This window comes from Maylandia zebra, linkage group LG8, assembly GCF_041146795.1.
Source record: "Maylandia zebra isolate NMK-2024a linkage group LG8, Mzebra_GT3a, whole genome shotgun sequence".
Lineage (NCBI taxonomy): Eukaryota > Metazoa > Chordata > Actinopteri > Cichliformes > Cichlidae > Maylandia > Maylandia zebra.
This window is the reverse complement of record NC_135174.1, coordinates 7,936,567-7,955,029: the sequence shown is the minus strand read 5'-3', so window position 1 is coordinate 7,955,029 and position 18,463 is coordinate 7,936,567. Positions and strand designations below refer to the sequence as shown.

General features: G+C 38.6%; 1 protein-coding gene across 2 annotated transcripts in view; it reads right to left on the bottom strand.

The window, feature by feature from the left end:
• The window catches only part of slc39a11 (solute carrier family 39, member 11), a 173,943-nt gene that overhangs the window by 134,409 nt on the left and 21,071 nt on the right, over positions 1-18,463 (bottom strand). For both annotated transcript variants that reach the window (XM_004557522.4, XM_076887255.1), the window contains exon 4: positions 6,604-6,762. In XM_004557522.4, the coding sequence (XP_004557579.3) occupies positions 6,604-6,762 (159 nt within the window). The remainder of the gene's footprint in view (positions 1-6,603; positions 6,763-18,463) is intronic.

Below are 18,463 nucleotides of genomic sequence, written 5' to 3'. Positions count from 1 at the left end.
GTCTGCTGCGGCTGGAAAGAACACTTATGAAATCTAGACAGAGAAGCAAATCAGTGAGCTGGAAAACACTTAAGGGTCTGGCAGTAATTTACCTGTCACAAATATCATTTCACACACTGGATGTAGGAAACGTTTGGCTATCACATAGTATAAATGACACTAAAATATAAATTTGATACAAGGCAGTATCTTTGCCTCTCTCTTAGTCATCTTTTGAAGCCATTGACTACACAGCATATCAGAGGAGTCATGCTGAGTCATTGATCCTTGGGGGCTCTTTGCATCGCTTTTAAATGACTGAAAATCTGATTGATTTCTACATTTTGTCAAAAGTCAAAAACGATATGTAATAAAAGTCCACTTGTGGTTCTATGTATGCTGAGATCAACAGAAGACAAATGACTGCCAAGACATTCAAAGATCCTGCAGTCTGTCCATTTTACAGTAAGATTGAACAACAGGAACAGCAAGACAGATGGTCGAGCTAACTACTAGAAACTGCTAAAAAACATTGCTTTAAACACTTGCAGACTGAAACTCCAAACCTTTACTTGCTAAAGACATAACAGTCCAGGCATGCGGGGCAGTTTACACCAATACTCTTCACAATATTCAGTTTGACAGACTCAAAAACATGTTTTAGGGTACTGGACCACCACATGCTGCCAACTCAATGCCTCATCACTTAAGACTATCAAACACAATTAGCAAGGCAAAGAAGCAGTATGAACGCTCACTTGCACTATTCTAGGTTTGAACCTGCATGCTCTTTTCTCTGGCAGCTACAGTTTCTTCTCCATCATCCATCCTCTTTCACTTATTCTTATCAGGGTTACGTAGGGTTGGAGCCTTTCTCAGCTACAATAGGGTACAAGCCAGGGTACATCCTGGGCAGGTTGCCAGTCTTATGAGGGTTAATGACATCTAATATGACACTACATACTGCTTCCCATCTGGGTGAAGGACACTCACAAAAGAGAATATTAATCTCAATAGTTTCAAATTCTAGTTTTAAAAAAGGATTCAATGAAAACATTCTTCCAAAAAATATTCCCTCATTTATTGAAAGGGAAAGTTGCTGTCAACTGTCCACCATCTAATCTAATGAGTGTAAAGGCCAGGGCATATGGGTTACATCATTTTCATACTCATCAAACCACTCGTTGACCCTTCATGCCCTGTGAATGGGATTCTGGAAAACTAGTCCCATCAGCATCAAGACGTTTCATCAAACGTTGATCACGGGTGATCACGCTGAAGAACTTTCCATTTGTTATCAGTGCCCCACCATCTAAGAGGACAAGTTAATCCAAAACAACCACTCAACCACTGCATTCATGATCCCCCAGATCTTACTGAAGGTTTCAACACTCAGGTTTTTTATTTAATCTGTTTTCCGATAGACCAGATTTGACAAAAAAACCTGAAGTTAAAAAAGAACAGGCAGCATCACAGCTGCTGTTCAACACCGTCTTCCATTCCACTCAAATGTGAAATAACACTCACCGTGTCTGATTTTTGAATGCCCACCACCTAATTATCTAGCACTTTGCTTTAGCAAAAGGTTTTTTTTTGTATTTATAGTTCTATGACTAGGGATGGGTATCGTTTAGGTTTTATCCGATACCGGTGCCAAATCGGTACTTTTGAAACGGTGCCGGTGCTTAAACGGTGCTCGAACCGGTGCCTAAAGAATGGAGAACACAAAATTGGTCCATAAACCTCTCATGTTCAGCTGGTTTTTGTAAAAAGATAACAATGTTAGCCTTTTCTGCAGCTATGGGGCATATATGGTATCACTCTTGGCTGGAAGCAGTGCTTAAACAATGGAAAAAACACAAACTTTGTCCAAAAACCTCTCATGTTTAACTGTTTCCCACTTTTTCTTTGGTCATTTTAGCCTTTTTGGCCAGGGTGAAGGGAGTATCTGCCATCAAACAAGAAGACAGCAGCATGTAGCTATGGTGATGTTTGCTAGCTCACCTTACCTGCATTAATGTAATAACGTGGTTAGCCTACTCAACGTAAATTACACACGAACATTAAGCTACTCACGCAGAAAAGAACGGCTGCTGCTGCATCATCATCCTCATCATTTCTGCTACACTGGCAGGGCTAGGGGCCAGGACTCTATTCTTCGGGTTTTTGGGGGATGTTGCTCCGGGTCCGATAACTGGCAACCCACCCGACGTGCACGGTGTGAGGTCTCGCAGCAAGCTATCAAATACGGCGCATTTCTCGGCTTTTAAAAAAACGCTATGCGTCGCCAGCTGTTTAATCGGATTCTTGGTGTTACCTCCTTTGACAGTATCACAGTATCACCTTAAAGCACTTGTTGCTGCTGAGTTTGCATATTTTGCTGTGAAGTACAGCCAGACTTTTGACCGCTTCGCCTTGGGCATTTTTAATCTGTAGCTCTGCTCTAACAGAACGTACGTACCTGGCCCCGCCTACTATCCTCGGAAACGTAAAACGATTGGCTAGAAGTGTATCACAGCTCAGGAAAAAAAAGCACCGAAATAAAGCACCGAAATGTGCGCTGCTTTTCGGTCTGGTTACTACCGTTTATGTCAGAACCGGTGCCATCATGGCACCGGACACCGGTACCCATCCCTATCTATGACTAACCATTTTCTATCTATTTTGGGTCCCTTGACGCTCATACTAACACTGGTAGGGACGCTGTGTATCCACCTGCTAATTTCCTGGATTTAATGATGTGAAATTAGGGACCACGTTTGTAGAGAAAACTCGCCCACAAATCGAGCACAGCAGGTCGTCTTACATGGTAATTAGGAAGTGTTAAATTAAGCTTAAGCTTTAACAAATCTCTGGGATTTGCATTTCCACAAGCAGGTTTGTAAAGTTGTCAAGAGTTTGATGAGCCCACCTCAGAACACATATATGTATCATAAGTCTTACAGCAGGAAATTGGACCAGATTATGAAAGTGTTCTTGGGAGAACACCAGGATGTATTTCATGTTGTTTCCAAGCGCATAAAAGAGTTGTCTAGTTGATAGCTATCTACAGTTTACAATGTACTCTGTGTGTTATGGTGTGTTGAGAATACAATAGATTAAAAAGTCTTTACAGCTCTGAACTCTTTTCACAAACATGTCCCTGCTGAAGCTCTGAGAAATGTTTTTGTTTGCCCATTGCTGTACTTGCTATCTCCTGCCCTATTACTAAGACTACCAGTGGAGTACAGGTATTAAACTGCTGCATGGGTGGCTTACGGAAAGGAAGGTCAGCAGCCCAATTAGCCCCTGCTGAAATGCGAAGAGGTGAAGTGATGGAGTGAAAGACAGGCAGTAAATTATAACAATAGGTGTTTCTTTTTTCTCTCTTCTCCCAAGCAGTAGATTGCTTTTTGTCCTGGTCTTACAGAAATGATTTTTTTTCCTCCAGGAGGAGAAACATTTATCTCATTTGATTTAGGATGGGAGCGTTCACCATCGTTAAATGATCCTAAAATAAAAGGAGTTGCAGTAGCAGTAATGGGACAATGTGTCAGTCTGCACACAGCAGGTGAGGAGAACAGGAAGTCCAGTCATATCTGCCATTTAACTGCTCAATTTTCAAAGTAAAAACCCTTTTTATACTACCCTGTTATACTACTGTCCTGTCGTGACCATTTGCATTTTTTCTTTTTTTTGCACAAACAAGAAAATTAGAAAAACTGTTCTCTAATGTCCCTCATTTATTCTGCAGGCTGTATCTGAAAGATGGCTGACAATTGGCCACAATCCTCTCGTGAAGCCTGAGTGGTTTTGCATAAACTGGAGGGTGGATCTCCCTTTGAAAACGAAGAATAGTATTGGCCTTTCATTCACAAGGTATGCTATCTCTTAAGAACAAAAACCCATCAGGAAAACATACTGATGCCATAGATCAAGGGAGCTTTGGGTTGTTTTGCAGTAGACGTTTATACAATCCACCGTTTGACAGAATGAAGGTTTGAAGCCTTTTAAGGTGCTTCCACAGTGGCTTCCATTTTCCAACCCAGAGGCTATGTCTATCATTTATATACAGCCTATTACTCTTCCCTGATTTCTTAGTATTGAGACGGTCCCTAACTTCATTACCTTTCCCTCACATCAAGTTGCCAGGTTTTAATATCGGATTATGAGGTTCAAATATGCCACGCAACAACAGTCAAGCTTTATCCTGCACAATGACACAACTCTGCTGATAACTGAATGAAGGTTATGAAATCTGAACTTAACTGATGGTCTTAATATCAAACCCTAAAAATACAACCCTTGTGTGTTTTCTACATTTTCAAATGTGCATCGTAGATTTGATCAAAGACGCACAACCAAATCTTTGCTTTTCATCACCCTCGCTTTCACTGTTCGTCATCCTCACAGGGATATGTGTGTAACGCTGTGTTTATGCGAGTGCGTGTCATCTTATATGAGTGTGCATGACAGCGACGTTATGCACTCCTTCATATGTAATTCAAGTGATTGCTTCTGTCCTGGTGTGACTGCAGGAGCTTAAGGCAACAGCTGTTCTCTGCTGCTCTGACTGTTGTGGCCGCATCCCACATCTCCCCACTCCACTACTGTCACTCCACATTCCTGTGCTGGCGCATGTCTGAAGGCTCAGACCTGTTTTTTGTATCATTTGAGATTGCAAAAATCTGCATTAACAAGACATGGGCGTTTTTGGAAAGGGTTAAAGGATCGTTAATAAAAGTCCAGCTGTACAGATCAGCTTTGTTGTAATTTGTAGAGGTTTGCAGATCTCTGTCAATGTTTTACACATATTCATATTCTCTCTGTTTCTTTTAAAGAAAGATGAGAAACAGGCTGAGTTGACAAAGTAATAAATGACAAACCAGCTACAGAATTAAGCTTTCCATCATTATAAATCTGTTGGACTGAAGTTATTTACCTTTTCCTGTCCTAAACGTCGCACTCGTGTGAATCTAACTTATTCTGTGAATCTATTCTTCTTGGGACGAAGACTAAAAGAAGACTAAAGCATAAAGACAATAGCCAAGTGGATCAAGTCTGTTTCCAAATGTCTTGCTGACACTCATTCAAGCTGCAATCTGGGCAGTTATTAGGCTGGGTCAACACCTTTGCCATGTTTCTCGAGTTGTTCTCCAGCAGTTTTAAGCATGATGGGATCTGCCGCGGGTGGGGCCACTGCCATCTGGGGGAGTCGATCCAACGCGGGATAGTGCTTGCCAATGTTTAGGTGGGCTGTACATGTCAAAGCGATAATCACTTGAATGCCAGAACCCGAAGCTGTCAAGCAGAACACTGGCTTTTAACGAGATGATCAATATCATTCACTTCACAGGTCAGTGGTTTAATGTTGTGGCTGATTGGTGTGCATCTCTTCTTTATCTACCTCCTCTATCTATGCTCAGTGCACTCCCAGTATTGAAAGCTCCAAAAAATCCAATTCCTTTAATGACAACTTGACGCTAGCTCCAAAAATGATTTAAGCTCCCATTTTAAAATCACCCATTTCTATATTTACCCATTTAGAGTTTTATTAAGCCTAAAAGTGAGCTAAAAAGTTAGCTTAAAGTTTGTTTTGACTGAGGTGTCAGTCATTTATATACCATTGAAAGAAGTAGAAAAAAAGAGAAAAAATAAGCTTATAATTTGATTGTCTATGGAAAAAAGCATGCAAATAACATAGTCTGAAAGAAACTGTAATAGATGTCAGGGTAATGTCTCCATTAATGGAACCAGTTCCATGATATTGCTTTGATTTGTTTTTCATGGTTACGTTACCCAAGCTCTTTTCTTGGGTCTATCAGGCTTACAGGTGTGCTGGCCTTTGGCAAAAAAAAGTGTATCAATATGCAAACAGTGAAGTATTTCAAAAGCCATCATCTACAAAAGTTCCCAAGCAGGCAACAAAGAATATTGATTAATCCTCCGAGATGCATTCTACTAGCTTTGGCCCAAACTCATTTTCTCTGTCATGTTTTCTATTCTTCAACCAGCAGTTGCTCTCAGCAGCAATTATGCTATTATCTAAACCACACAAAAGACCAGTGCAGGCAAAGTGGAACAAAACACAATCTTGGTCCTTTTAACAAGTATGTGTTGCCTCAGGTAACATTAGGCATTTCTGCAGACCTCTCAAAGGAATATGGGTGGCAAATCTGTGCCAAGATTCAACTTTTTCGTGAGTAGAAAGCTCTGTTCTCTGCTATTGTATCATAGAATATCTGTATGCATGTACTAAATTTCAATACTTTAATTATAAGAAAACTGCCATGCTACTCTATGCCCCTTGTAGAAATTTCATCTGTATTAACCTCACTGACCTAGTCCTCAAGGTTTCAAATTCAGATATGCCCTATCTAGGTTAAGTGGGTATTTCTGTTTATTTCTGCATGGAACTCAATTCTTCACATTCACACCACAGTATGTCCTCCATTTCTTCTTCTTTCCCTCATGAATTATCAATAGCTTGCTCCCGTGCGTGGTGATAAGTCTTTGAAAAGTGACCGTGAATACATATAAGCAGACATTAAGAATTGATCAGCACCTGCTACATTCACATCACCACAAGATTATTTTTTGTGCTCTCCAGGAAACATAGAATACTGTATGTGTCAGAGTTCCTACCAGGAAGGGCATGGCAAGGTCAGCGAAGTAAACAAACGCGGCCCCCAGTGTAAATCCTACAGCCACAGGCACGAAAGCAAATGAGCCGTACTTCCCAGAATCCTCCGCCATGTCGATGGCTGGGGCCAGCAGTGACCAATAGGAAGCAGCCAGCATTACCTGAAATACACAGAAAAAGAGGGCAAAGAGGAAATTTAAAAAAAGAAGAAGAATATGAAGCTTGGATTTTTGTGTACTTTTGGTTTCAGTCCAAAAATGCTGTCAGGTTAGAGGGAAAAGGATGGAGGATGCCCTATAGTGCTGTAAAGTCATGAGTCACCTCTCAATTCTTTATATTTTGTTAGGAAAATGGAAATGATGAAATGATAAACATATCCATCCATCCATCCATTCGCTTCCGCTTATCCTTTTCAGGGTCGCGGGGGGCGCTGGAGCCTATCCCAGCTGTCATAGGGCGAAAGGCGGGGTACACCCTGGACAGGTCGCCAGTCTGTCACAGGGCCAACACACAGGGACAGACAACCATTCGCACTCACATTCATTCGCACATTCACACCTAGTGGCAATTTGGATTATCCAATTAACCTATCCCCACAAGCTGCATGTCTTTGGACATGATAAACATATACTACGTGGAAATCCATGGAAATAAATTATATAGGGCAATTCAATCCTTCAACACAGCCTGAACACTCCGAGGCAAGTTTTCTTGTCATTTCCTGAAGTAGTCTTCAGGAATAGTTCTCCAGGCTTCTTGAAGGACTTTCAAAGCTCTGTTGGATGCTGACTGTCTTTGGTCCCGTTCTCTGTCAAGATGATCCTACACTGCTTCACTAATGTTGAGGTCTGGACTTTTTTCTTAAGGTTTTTCACAGGAGCCAAACGTTATTGTAAGCTTTTTTTTTTTAGTGGTCTTAAGCGATAGTTCTTCAGGTGTTCAGAAGTGCTTTCAAAGTTCTTTGGATTTTGGCTGCTTTTTCACTCATTTTCAGTCCAGTCCTTGCAACAGTAAATCCTTGCACTCAACTCAAGGGATGAACTAGTGTTGTGTATATTTGTAACTGACGATTTAGCAAATAACCAACTGTTAAATTGTTACAATATGTTAAACATAGGATGACAGGCAAAAAAAACTACTTATCAAAAACTCTGCATATTTAAGCAACAAATGTCCAAAAGGAAACGCAGTTGATCCATCTACTGTTCATTGAAGCCTTATCAGAAATGCTGTGAGTGGAAGGGTGACTTCCAAGAAGCATTCTTAAGAAAGAGAAATGGGGAGAAAAGACTGAGGTATGCCAAACATGATGACTGGGGTGAAAAATCGGTGGCAACAGGTGTTATGGAGTGATGACATTTTTGGTTCAAATCATTGTCAATATGTAATGGGTACAACAGTGAGTGTCTACAGCTATCTGTAAAACACAGTGAAGTTCTATCAGAGTTTGGAGCTGCATTTCAGACAGTGTTAAAATTGATCGGCATATCAACAACGCCAATACACCAACTGATAAAACCATACCTAGATAACATTTTTTTTAGAAAAACACACATAATGGAACACTTTCAGTCATAGAGCGATGCCCCCAGAGCCACAACCTCAGCATTATTGAAGCAGTGTAAGATCATCTTGACAGAGAATGGCAAAAAAGGCAGCCAACATCCTTCAAGAAGTCTGGAGAGCTATTCCTGAATACTGCATAAAGAAATTAAAAGAAAGCTTGCCCAAGACAGTTCAGGCTATGCTAAATAAAGATGATGATGCCAAATATTGACTTTCAACTCACCAGAATTGTACAAATGCTCGTTTCCCACAACCTGTATCATGTTTGTATGTTTTTAATAAATCAATGCACCAATTTTCCATTTTAAAGAAATAATGGATGACAGGACTTTTGCACAGTACTGTAAAGCTGTCCGTGTAAGCCAATCAAGACATAAATTTAAACTTGGCAGATAGAAAGTTATAAAACAAAACTATCAATCAAAATTTTTCCATTAAAAATCTTCAATCCCAAGAGCTGTTTTATAAAATCCAAAACAGTGTGACCTATAGAAGCTATCATTTATTAATATCAGATTTATCTTATGGAGATTTTTTTAGTTGGTTTCATTTTATTGCTTCTTTTCTGTCGCAGCATGGCAGATGAAACTCTGTTGGCAGCGACACTGATCTTTTCAAATTCTTTCAGGTCACCTGAATTGCCTATTTGAAGCATTTCTCTGATCATTCATAACATCAAGACACAACACTCCAGTCTGAAGATCTTCAGTAACAAATGGTGCATAATAATTAACAGTGAACATCAATGTTAACAGCACTTAAAACTGCAATTGAATTCTTTTGAAGTTTGTGGATATGTGTGCTGCCATTGTCACTGTGTGTAATTGTCCAGTATTCAGTACCTTAGTCTGTTTGTATAAGCTGTCAAAGTCCAGACAGAGAGAGCAGCACACAGCAGTGCAGCTTTTCAAGCTTAATGTGTGTGTACACAACACATATTCAGCTTCTATTGTGCATCACTGAAAAGTTGCCGAAGCACTTTTTTTTGTCTTGGAGACCCCTGTTGAAGTTATGTAGAGGTGCTTATCAAGCATTGTCAGGTTTGTATAACAATGCCAAAGTTGACTAGAATCCTGGGAGATAAAAGGTTTTGTCTTATTTGTGTTGAACTATCCGAGCTTTGCAGCAATCAAGTGACTGAAAGTGACAAATGATCATCATTTCTTACTCATCAAAAAGATCCCATTCTATTTTCCATCTACACTATAACCTGTCTGACACACTCAAACACGTTATTTTATCCATTTGCCTAAATGTGATTTCTTGCCACTTTCAGATTGGCAGTCAAAAACTACCTGCACTTACTTTTAAAGCTTTCATGACAGAAATGCCATTTATTCTGAGTGCAGCAGCTTTCAAACTGAATACCCAGTCAGCAGCACCATGGAGAGGGAACAAAGTTATGAGGATATAAAAAGAAAGCTCAATTTAAAAGAATATAAATTGCATTTCTTTGTGCCCATGACAGTAAAAAATTATGTCTACGGTTTAAAAAGAAGCCAGAAAGAAACCTAGTGAGAAATTGAACCAAACTAAAAATCCAGTTGAACAATATGGCATTTAATGAAATTAAAGTTATTTCAGTGGTAATACAGTACAATACACTCATTACAAAAACAGCCAAAGAAACCCTTAAAAAAGAAGAAGAGCAGATCTACAGCATTCATTAATGCAATCAGGCCTTCTTTACATGATCTAACTGATCATTTCCAAACTCACACCATGTTTTTAGCCATGTTGGATCCTGATGATGTTTATCAAAGACCTCCATACTAATCCCAGCCCTAAGGGAAGGGTTAGAATCAGGATTTAACACCAGTGATGACTTAGACCTCAAAATGTTAAAAGGCAGCAACATTTCAGCAACTTTTTATTGTAATGTTAGAATTTTCTTTTAGTTACCCTATAAAATGCAAATGATTGGCTGACTTCTTGGTTGAAGAAGAATGACCAATTTGATACACTCACATGTATGACTGAAGTTTTTTCCTCTTCTTCTAACTGGAAAAACTTAATGAGAAGAAGGGTTTTGCCAGTGAAACTGATTACAGGGGCCACGGCACTGAACTTAATGGGGGCACTGGTTTTAAATGTGTATGATTATACCAGCAGCAGCCTGATTGCTGATTACAAAAGAAGCTCCCTTTCTCTGCTGTTCCACTTCAATTGCTTTCCAATTATAACTGGTAGTTTTAAGCAATCTGGTTGCTAAGCAAAAGCAACTGGTTCTAGTGATAACTCAAAAAGTAGGACCTTTTCGTTTGCTCCTCTGTTAACTTGGAAACTTCTTAGAGGCTTGGCTCATTTTGACAATTTGACCTCACGCCTAGTTGCACCAGCAGCATAAGCCATAATCACACCAGACATTTTTCTTTTTTCATCTTCAACACTAGGTTTCATCACATTCAATTTCCATTCCCTGAGTAAAAAGAATGCAATTTTGCAATCTGGAGAACATTATATAGTTTTGTGCCAATTAAATTAAGCCCAGTGAGCTATCTAAATATTACAGCAGCAATCCAAAGTCAAAGTACAATGAGTAGAAACGCTTTTGCTGCACACAGATATCAAGCCTCAGGTGCACAATCTTTGCATTTGTTATGTGAATGAGAATTCAAGCACGGTCAACCAATTACATTTCAAACTCTGTTCACCACTATTTATCTTACATCCACTGAAGCCTAACAAATAGTCCAATATTAGCTGTTTCGAAATGTATTAGTATCTGCATTTATAATGGGCGAAAAATTAAAATGTAAAAAGTAAAGAAAACATGGAAGAACTCTTCAACCATGTTGATGTTGTGTAGTTTGTCCACCAGAAGGCCCCCTACAAATTTCCAGAACATGTGTTTGAAACACACAAAAACACAACTAGCTGATCTGAGTTAGACAGCGTAAGTAAAAACTAAGTACTCATAACAAACGTTAGGGGACTATCTTTATATATAAGTTCTGAAAGAAAGAACTATCAGCTGATATCAGCATCAGTCTTAAAAATCCTATTGTGATTGGGCTCTAACAGCCACTATATAATATATTAAATAGGTGGAAGTGACTTGAGAATAGTTTTGACAAAATGAAGAAAAAGGCAAGAAATCAAACTACGGACATGTACAATCAACCTATTTACAAACTTGTGCATAAGATGACTGGTGTTATAAAGAGAATTACTAACTATTATAAATTATTTCCACACTTAAAGTACAAACTACAGTTAGCTACACCTTAGTGGCAAAGAACTTGAATTAAAAACACACACATATATTTATAAATTCACATTTATCCATTTAACTCGCATTCATTTATTTTTTCACATTTAGACTATTTGTCATATCCTTACATTCTTTTGAGTGATGAGCTAAGTGGATAATAGTTATAGCTTATAGCTATTTTTAGCACAGAGACATGAAAGTTTTTACTCTGTTGATACCGAGTTTTATTTCAAGCTACATTTATAAATTCTACTTCTCAAACAAATAGTACTGATTAATGAAAGGGGTAAAATAATTAACAAAGAATATAATCAATGTAATCATTAACTGAGTTTGCTGTAATGTATCTAACTGATGCTCTAAAAACATGAATTTTCTTTGATTGTCATACTAAAAATCACTTCACGAGCTTCTCAACATAGCCACTTAAAAAGAACACACTGATTGTGAAATCGTGCATAATGGTGTTCATACTATTGTTCATGCAACTTTCATATTCAGTTGCTAAAAAAATGATTCAATACTGCTTTTAGTTTACAAAGTTTAGTTACAAAGATCATTGTTCCTTCTTTTGTTTACAGCAGAAGGTTATGGGATCCGTTGTTATTATGCTATTTATGTGTAGAGTGCACTACAGCAACTCTAGCCTAAAGGATGTCTTTAACTGTTTAGGTGATTTCTTCAATCAATAAGTCTGACAGCAATCAGGCCTGGCTGTCAGTAGTGAAACTGATTTTTTTTTTTAACTGTACTTAGTTAATTCATGAGCTAATAAAGACAGACAATAATTTTTCACAAGTTCAGATAGCATTTTAAATCATCATTTAAAAATGGCTTTTTGTATCTACTCGAGTTATCTGTCTCTAATATTAAAATCTATTTGATGATCTGAAAGTGTGACAAATATGCCAGAAAGGGACAAAGTAAATTGTGTACACAAGGTAAAACAAGATTTGTACAATTCTAACACACTGGAAAAATATTTTTCAACATTTTTTTAAGTAGTCTTAAGGAATAGCTCTCCAGGCTTACTGAAGGTCGTTTCAAACCTCTTCTTGGGGTGTTAGCAGCCTTTGAATGTCTACTCAGTCAAGATGATCCCACTCTGCTTAAATAATGTTGAGGTTCATGCTCTGAGGTGACCAATCAATGGCTGATAATGTTCTATGCCAAAAATGCTCTTGTGCATTTTTGCATACCTCAGCCTTCTTTCCTGGTTTGGGTCCCTTCTTAACAGCTACTCTTCCATTGATGCTGCTTTCACATATATATATCTACTAGTTTTTAGGCCTGGCACTTCTTCTTTGGACCTCCACTTATCGAGTTCCTCAATTTTGTTCAAATGACACACTGAACACCATGCTGGGATATGATAAGTTTTTGGCTAATAGCACTTCTTGGAATCATCTTGTTGGAGCAAAAACAATGTGTTATGCTTGTCAAACTGTTTTATCTTTGATAAATGGAGACAAACTGTGTTTTTTCTTTGCTAAGTTTCCAGTTCTGTGTAACACTGGTTCATTCTTGAGTTTGGTGCCTTTTTATGACTCATGACTCATAGGTCAGAGTTAAGTGGCTTAATAAACAAACAAAAAGAAACAATCCTCTGAAAATGGCAGCCAATGTACAAAGAAAAAGGACCTTAAGAAAGCCTGGAGAACTATTGCTCAAGACCACTTTGTTCAAGGGAGAATTGTGAAAAGACTACAACGCTCTGGCCGTAGCTCAGGAGGTAGAGCAAGTTATAAGTTCTCTACTAATCGGAAGGTTGGCTGTAAAAAAGTGCATGTATGAATGAGCCTGAATGGGTAAGTTGTACACAGAGCTTCAAATCCTCAGACAGCGGGGAAAAGTGCTATGTAAGAACCAGTCCATTTACTATTACTTAAAAATCAAGATGATGTTATTTTTACTTTCTCTTGGTTTCTCTTTTTACCTTGTTTTAAAGAAACTGAGTGAACTGTATGTTAAGCCCACTTTCACCTTCACTCCCTCAGGCCTTAATAATGTTACACAACACATCTATGTAACACACAGCAATCACTTTCCAGAAGTATTTGGACTGACATTCATGGTCTCCAGAGAATGTTTCATAATGGTTTTGGTGACTCGTAGTCTGCTTGTTCTGGACCCTAATGTCTTTATCTCCAGGTGCAATTGTGACAACATGTCAAAAAAGCATATCAAATGTTTAAACTGATAAAATGTACCATTTAAAGAAAAAGATCATTTTGAATTTGATGACAGCAACACATCTAAAAAAAAGTGTAGCATCCGCCTTTCTTTTAACAACAGTCTAGAAATCTCTGGGAACTGCGGAGACCAGTTGCTGGACTTTCAGGAGAACAATGTTTCCTATTCTTGTCTGATAGGATTCAGCTACTCAACAGGCCTCAGTTCTCCTTGTTATGTTTTTCATTTTTTGATCTTTGTTTGGTAAATGGACTGATTCTTATATAGGTATTTTATATTCTGCTTAACCACTCAAATTTCTTTATACAACATGCCTCACACAAATTCATGCAAACACTTTTTTCTACGCATAAGTACTTTCTATCTAATATCCACATACATTCACACTGCGAGGAGGTCAGAATCTTGCCCAAACTCTTTTAATTAGCAGTGGTATGGTGTTTGACCCTGTCTTGTTGAAATATGCAAGGTCTTCCCTGAAAAGGATGTCTGGATGGCAGCTTATGTTGCTATAACACTTATACATACCTTTCATTATTGTTGGTGACTTTCCAGATGTGTAAGCTGCCAAATCTATAAGCAGTAATGCCCTCCCATACCATAACAGATGGAGACTTTTGAACTGAGCATGGAACCATTAAGAAATAACAGCAGTGCAAATGATTGTAAATCCAGTAAAATGATCAATGTAGCCATTCTTCCATGCATAGAAGCAACGAAGCACAATGTCCAGGCATCCATGAAAAAGAGAATTTAAAAAGCTTTGATCTTAGGTTAATGTTTATCCTGAAGTCTTAGTTGTCATAAGAGTGAATCTTTTTTAAAGTGTTAAAATATTTACAGTCTGGAATACAATTAGTATACAGGCTGTAGTGTAAGATATAGCCTACTAATTTCTGTCTATATTTATATTGCAGGTTGAACTTTAATATACACTGAATGGAAGAAAAAATAGGTGGAAAGAATAAATGCTTTACACAGCACCAGAATGAATGTTGATTTGCCCGAATCTTGAAGGGCTATAATACCTTGCAAAAGAGAGCATTAATAACTTTTTCTTCCATTTAACCAATGACAAACAAAAAAGGAGACAACACAAAGTAGCTTAATCTGTGCTCTCATCATTAAGGTCTATTTTATAGACACAATAGGGGCTTGACTCTCTTTATAATATGTGGATGCACCATAATCAATTCTGCAATCAGTGATTACAGTTTACCCTGCTGAGATGGGCTGAGTCATGTTCGCAGTGAACATAAATTTTAGAAAGTAACAATGAATATCAGAATGATTTGGGATACAATGTCCTGACAAGTACTGTGAGAGTTGCTCTGTAGCATGGACTGAAAAAATGTAACGTTATTGGTAAGTCTATCTAAGCCTCTAGTCACACATACCTAGAGACCACTTGGTTAATATGACAACCACCTGCCACTTGGAAAAAAAGAAAAAGAAAAGAGGTGTATTCCCCTACACATTTTTGGTGACTGGTTACTTGAGGTTGATGCTGATAGCTCAGTTTGCTTGGGAAAAATGTGTATTCCTTGACTGGTTGGCCAGTGTTTTCTCGAGGTTGCTAGCAGTCGCACTGTATACACTGTATACCTCTGGAAAGAGCTATATCCTGCTCAGAAAACTTCCATGCAGTTGCTTTGGTTACTAGCAGATTTCAAAAGTCGACCATAGTCTGCATGGAAAATTTATGGAATAATCTCCAAGCAGTAGTGACACTGAAAAGTGCAATGGAAACTGGAAATGGAGCTCATTCACATCATCAAAGTAAGTACTTTCCACTTGTCATCCCACAATCTGGCAAAACATAAATCCAGTGACGTATTCTTCTGAATCCCAGTTTCTAAAATAAAAAAATTGTTTTGGCCAGTAAGGTTTAGAGGCTCATTTAACCAAAGCCAGTGGCAAACAGATCTGATTATTATCATGGAGACAGGCATAAAACACATAAGATGAGCATTGACTGGCACTGTTAAGTACTTGGCATCTGAGACCCTCCATTTAGATTAAATTGTGCATGTTTTCATCTTACTGTCTATACCCCTTTACCATCTACAGCCCTGTAGCTTTACGGATAAGGATTATAGTAAATTGAGCCTCAAGGGTGTTCTCCTTAGATTTTCCTCTCATTATGTGTATGTTCCTAATGTCATCATTCCATTCTAATAGCCTGTACTCCCTTTCAAGGCAAAATCCACCCATCCCACATCCATCCTGCTTTCGTCTATCCAACAGCTATTAATGTTCAAAGCCATCCACTTTGTCCCACTTCATTTTCTCTCTTCAAATCATAATAGACCTTGTTCCTTGGTACCCACACCTAACTGTTGATTTGCCATCATCTCTCACCTTATCCTCCTCATACTGCACTTCAACCATCATTAAATGCACTGTCCTCAAGAGTCCTCAGCTTATTATTTTTAGGTCTCCCTCAGTCGTCATGGGAACATTCAACCGTACTGGTTTAGCCAAAGGAATGTGCTTTTCTAAAATGCTTCTGACACAAATTAAGCTAGATTTGGTTAATGTTGGGTCACTGAAACTGGAAATGATATTTAAAAAAAAGTTGGCTGCCTCTAGTTTTCCTGATTTGTTACTAGGTCACAGACCAAATGAGTTAAAATCCACTTCAACACCTTAATACTGGCCATAATCCCAGAAAAAAAGAGGTAGATGCTCATTTTCAGGAGACCAATCTCCCTAAACTATTCATCCAATTTTTATGAAATCGTGCGTGTTTGAACTGTAATTTTATAAAGCATAAAATGTCAAACTCATGCCTGATCATCCACATCAGACTGTTCTGCAGCTTCCTATTTCCTCTTGTTGAACTGCAATTAGGCACTATGGCTGCTGTCCATGAGATCCTGCTGGAAACTCATTGCTATGAAACAAATCTCTGACAAAAAAAAATCAGCCCTAGGCTGACCATCAGTCATTGCATCACTCACAAATCTGAACCGTTACAGCAGTGAGTCATTTTCACAAACTTCTTGACTCACAACCTTCCAAAGTGTTTTGTTCATCTTAGTAAGTGGGGCAGGGGGAGCCACCGATGTGTCGAGAGATTTTCAGAGATGTGGGTAAAAGACATAAAATGTTAAATGCCACACCTGGCTGAATGATACTCAAGTGAAAGGGGTTTTAGTTCTGGCACGTTAGAACAGCATTCAACCATTTGCATCATTATATTAGACTGCATCTTTGTCTTAAAGTGAGAGACAAATAATATTGCATTCTTAATTAGATATTACAAATACAATCTTGTAAACACAAGTTCTGATCTCGTTAGCATTATCCTATAAACCGTACACTGCTATGGGCAGCACGGTGGTGTCACCTCACAATAAGAAGGCCCTGGGCCCTCTGCATCCACACTATCGTTTTCAATCATTTCTGAACAGTTGTTCATCCACACTGAAAAGACAGAAAACGCTTACGTTCCTGTATTGCGCACGCGTGAAACGTAAGACAATTCGACCTGCATGATTTCTGTCAGCTGTTTATTTACTTTCCGGAAACGTCGGGGCAAAATGTCGAGGAAAGGGACCGTCTTGAAATGGACTGACAATGAGGTGGAGTTGTTGCTTCGAGCAACACAAAAGTACAAAGTTGCAAAAGCGAGTGAGAATTAAAGAATGTAAAGAAAAGCTATCCGGAGCATGTACAGACAGATATTAATCTTTAATAGGGCTGTCGAAATTGAGAGCAAACAAAACAACTGCTGTATATATAGCACCACTGTGGTTTGTGAATTATTTTTTACCCTCGTTCTGTTTGTTTGGTATGTTTTGAAAAAAAGAATCTGGGCAGATGCAATAACCACTGCAGTGTAATTTAGGCTTAATCATATGAAACTACCACAAACAAATGAGAGGATATTAATGGGGCAATTTCACTCTACTATTTCATAGTATAGCTTGAGAGGCATTCAATGGGTCCCCTTTTTCCTGTTTTCATGGAGTAGCAGGAAAGCTGTTATAAAACGTTCTAAACATGAAACATTTAAATGTTGCATTGAAATCCAGGTCAGTGAGGAATAAAATAAGAAGATGAAAGAGAAGATAACAGCACTGACAGGCACTGAGCCACGCTTGCTGTTTTTTGAGGCTATACTTTGACGCAGCCTAGTTTTCACAGCAGTCCATCTGATATTTAAAAGGATATGTAAATGTTTGGCATGTTTGTAGGGCTAGATGAAAAAGTCAAGGGATCACCAAAGTCAAAAGGATTTTTCCTCTAGGAATCAACTCCTGTGCCAAATTTATCAGAAACTGTCAAACCCTTTTGGAGACATTAAAAGCAAAACGAAAACGTCAGGGAAGTCAGTAGAAATTATCAGAGACATTTCACTCCGCTCTCTGGAACAAACTGATTGACCAAGTGATTGGCCAGCATTAGCCTTCCTTTTAAGCCTCACCATGCGCATGGCTAAAAAACACTTCCATGCATATTCTGCAGAAGTCAATCCCAATGTCACCATATAATCAATTCACTCTGAGTGCTTTCTACAGACAATCAGTGCTGTATTGATTAGTTCAAAAGGTTCGTCTGCAATCAAATGAGTTGCACTATGGAGAAATGGTGATCCCATTTTTGAAAAAATAAGCTGTATCAATCTGACAGATGAAAGAGAATTCAAAGTCTTACTTGATTTAGTATAATGCCTTTAACAGGTCTGCATTTATAGAAATTAATGTGTGTGCATGCACGTCCCTTGAGATCAGCATCCAGTTGCTCCACTGATCAAATGAGCATTTAACCTTGCTCCCCTTCCTACTGTGGTGCTTTGTTTTATGAACACAGTAGAGGCCATGCACAGGGCTACATGGAGAGATTAGAGGATGTACGGGATGGGCCATTTATATGGATACACC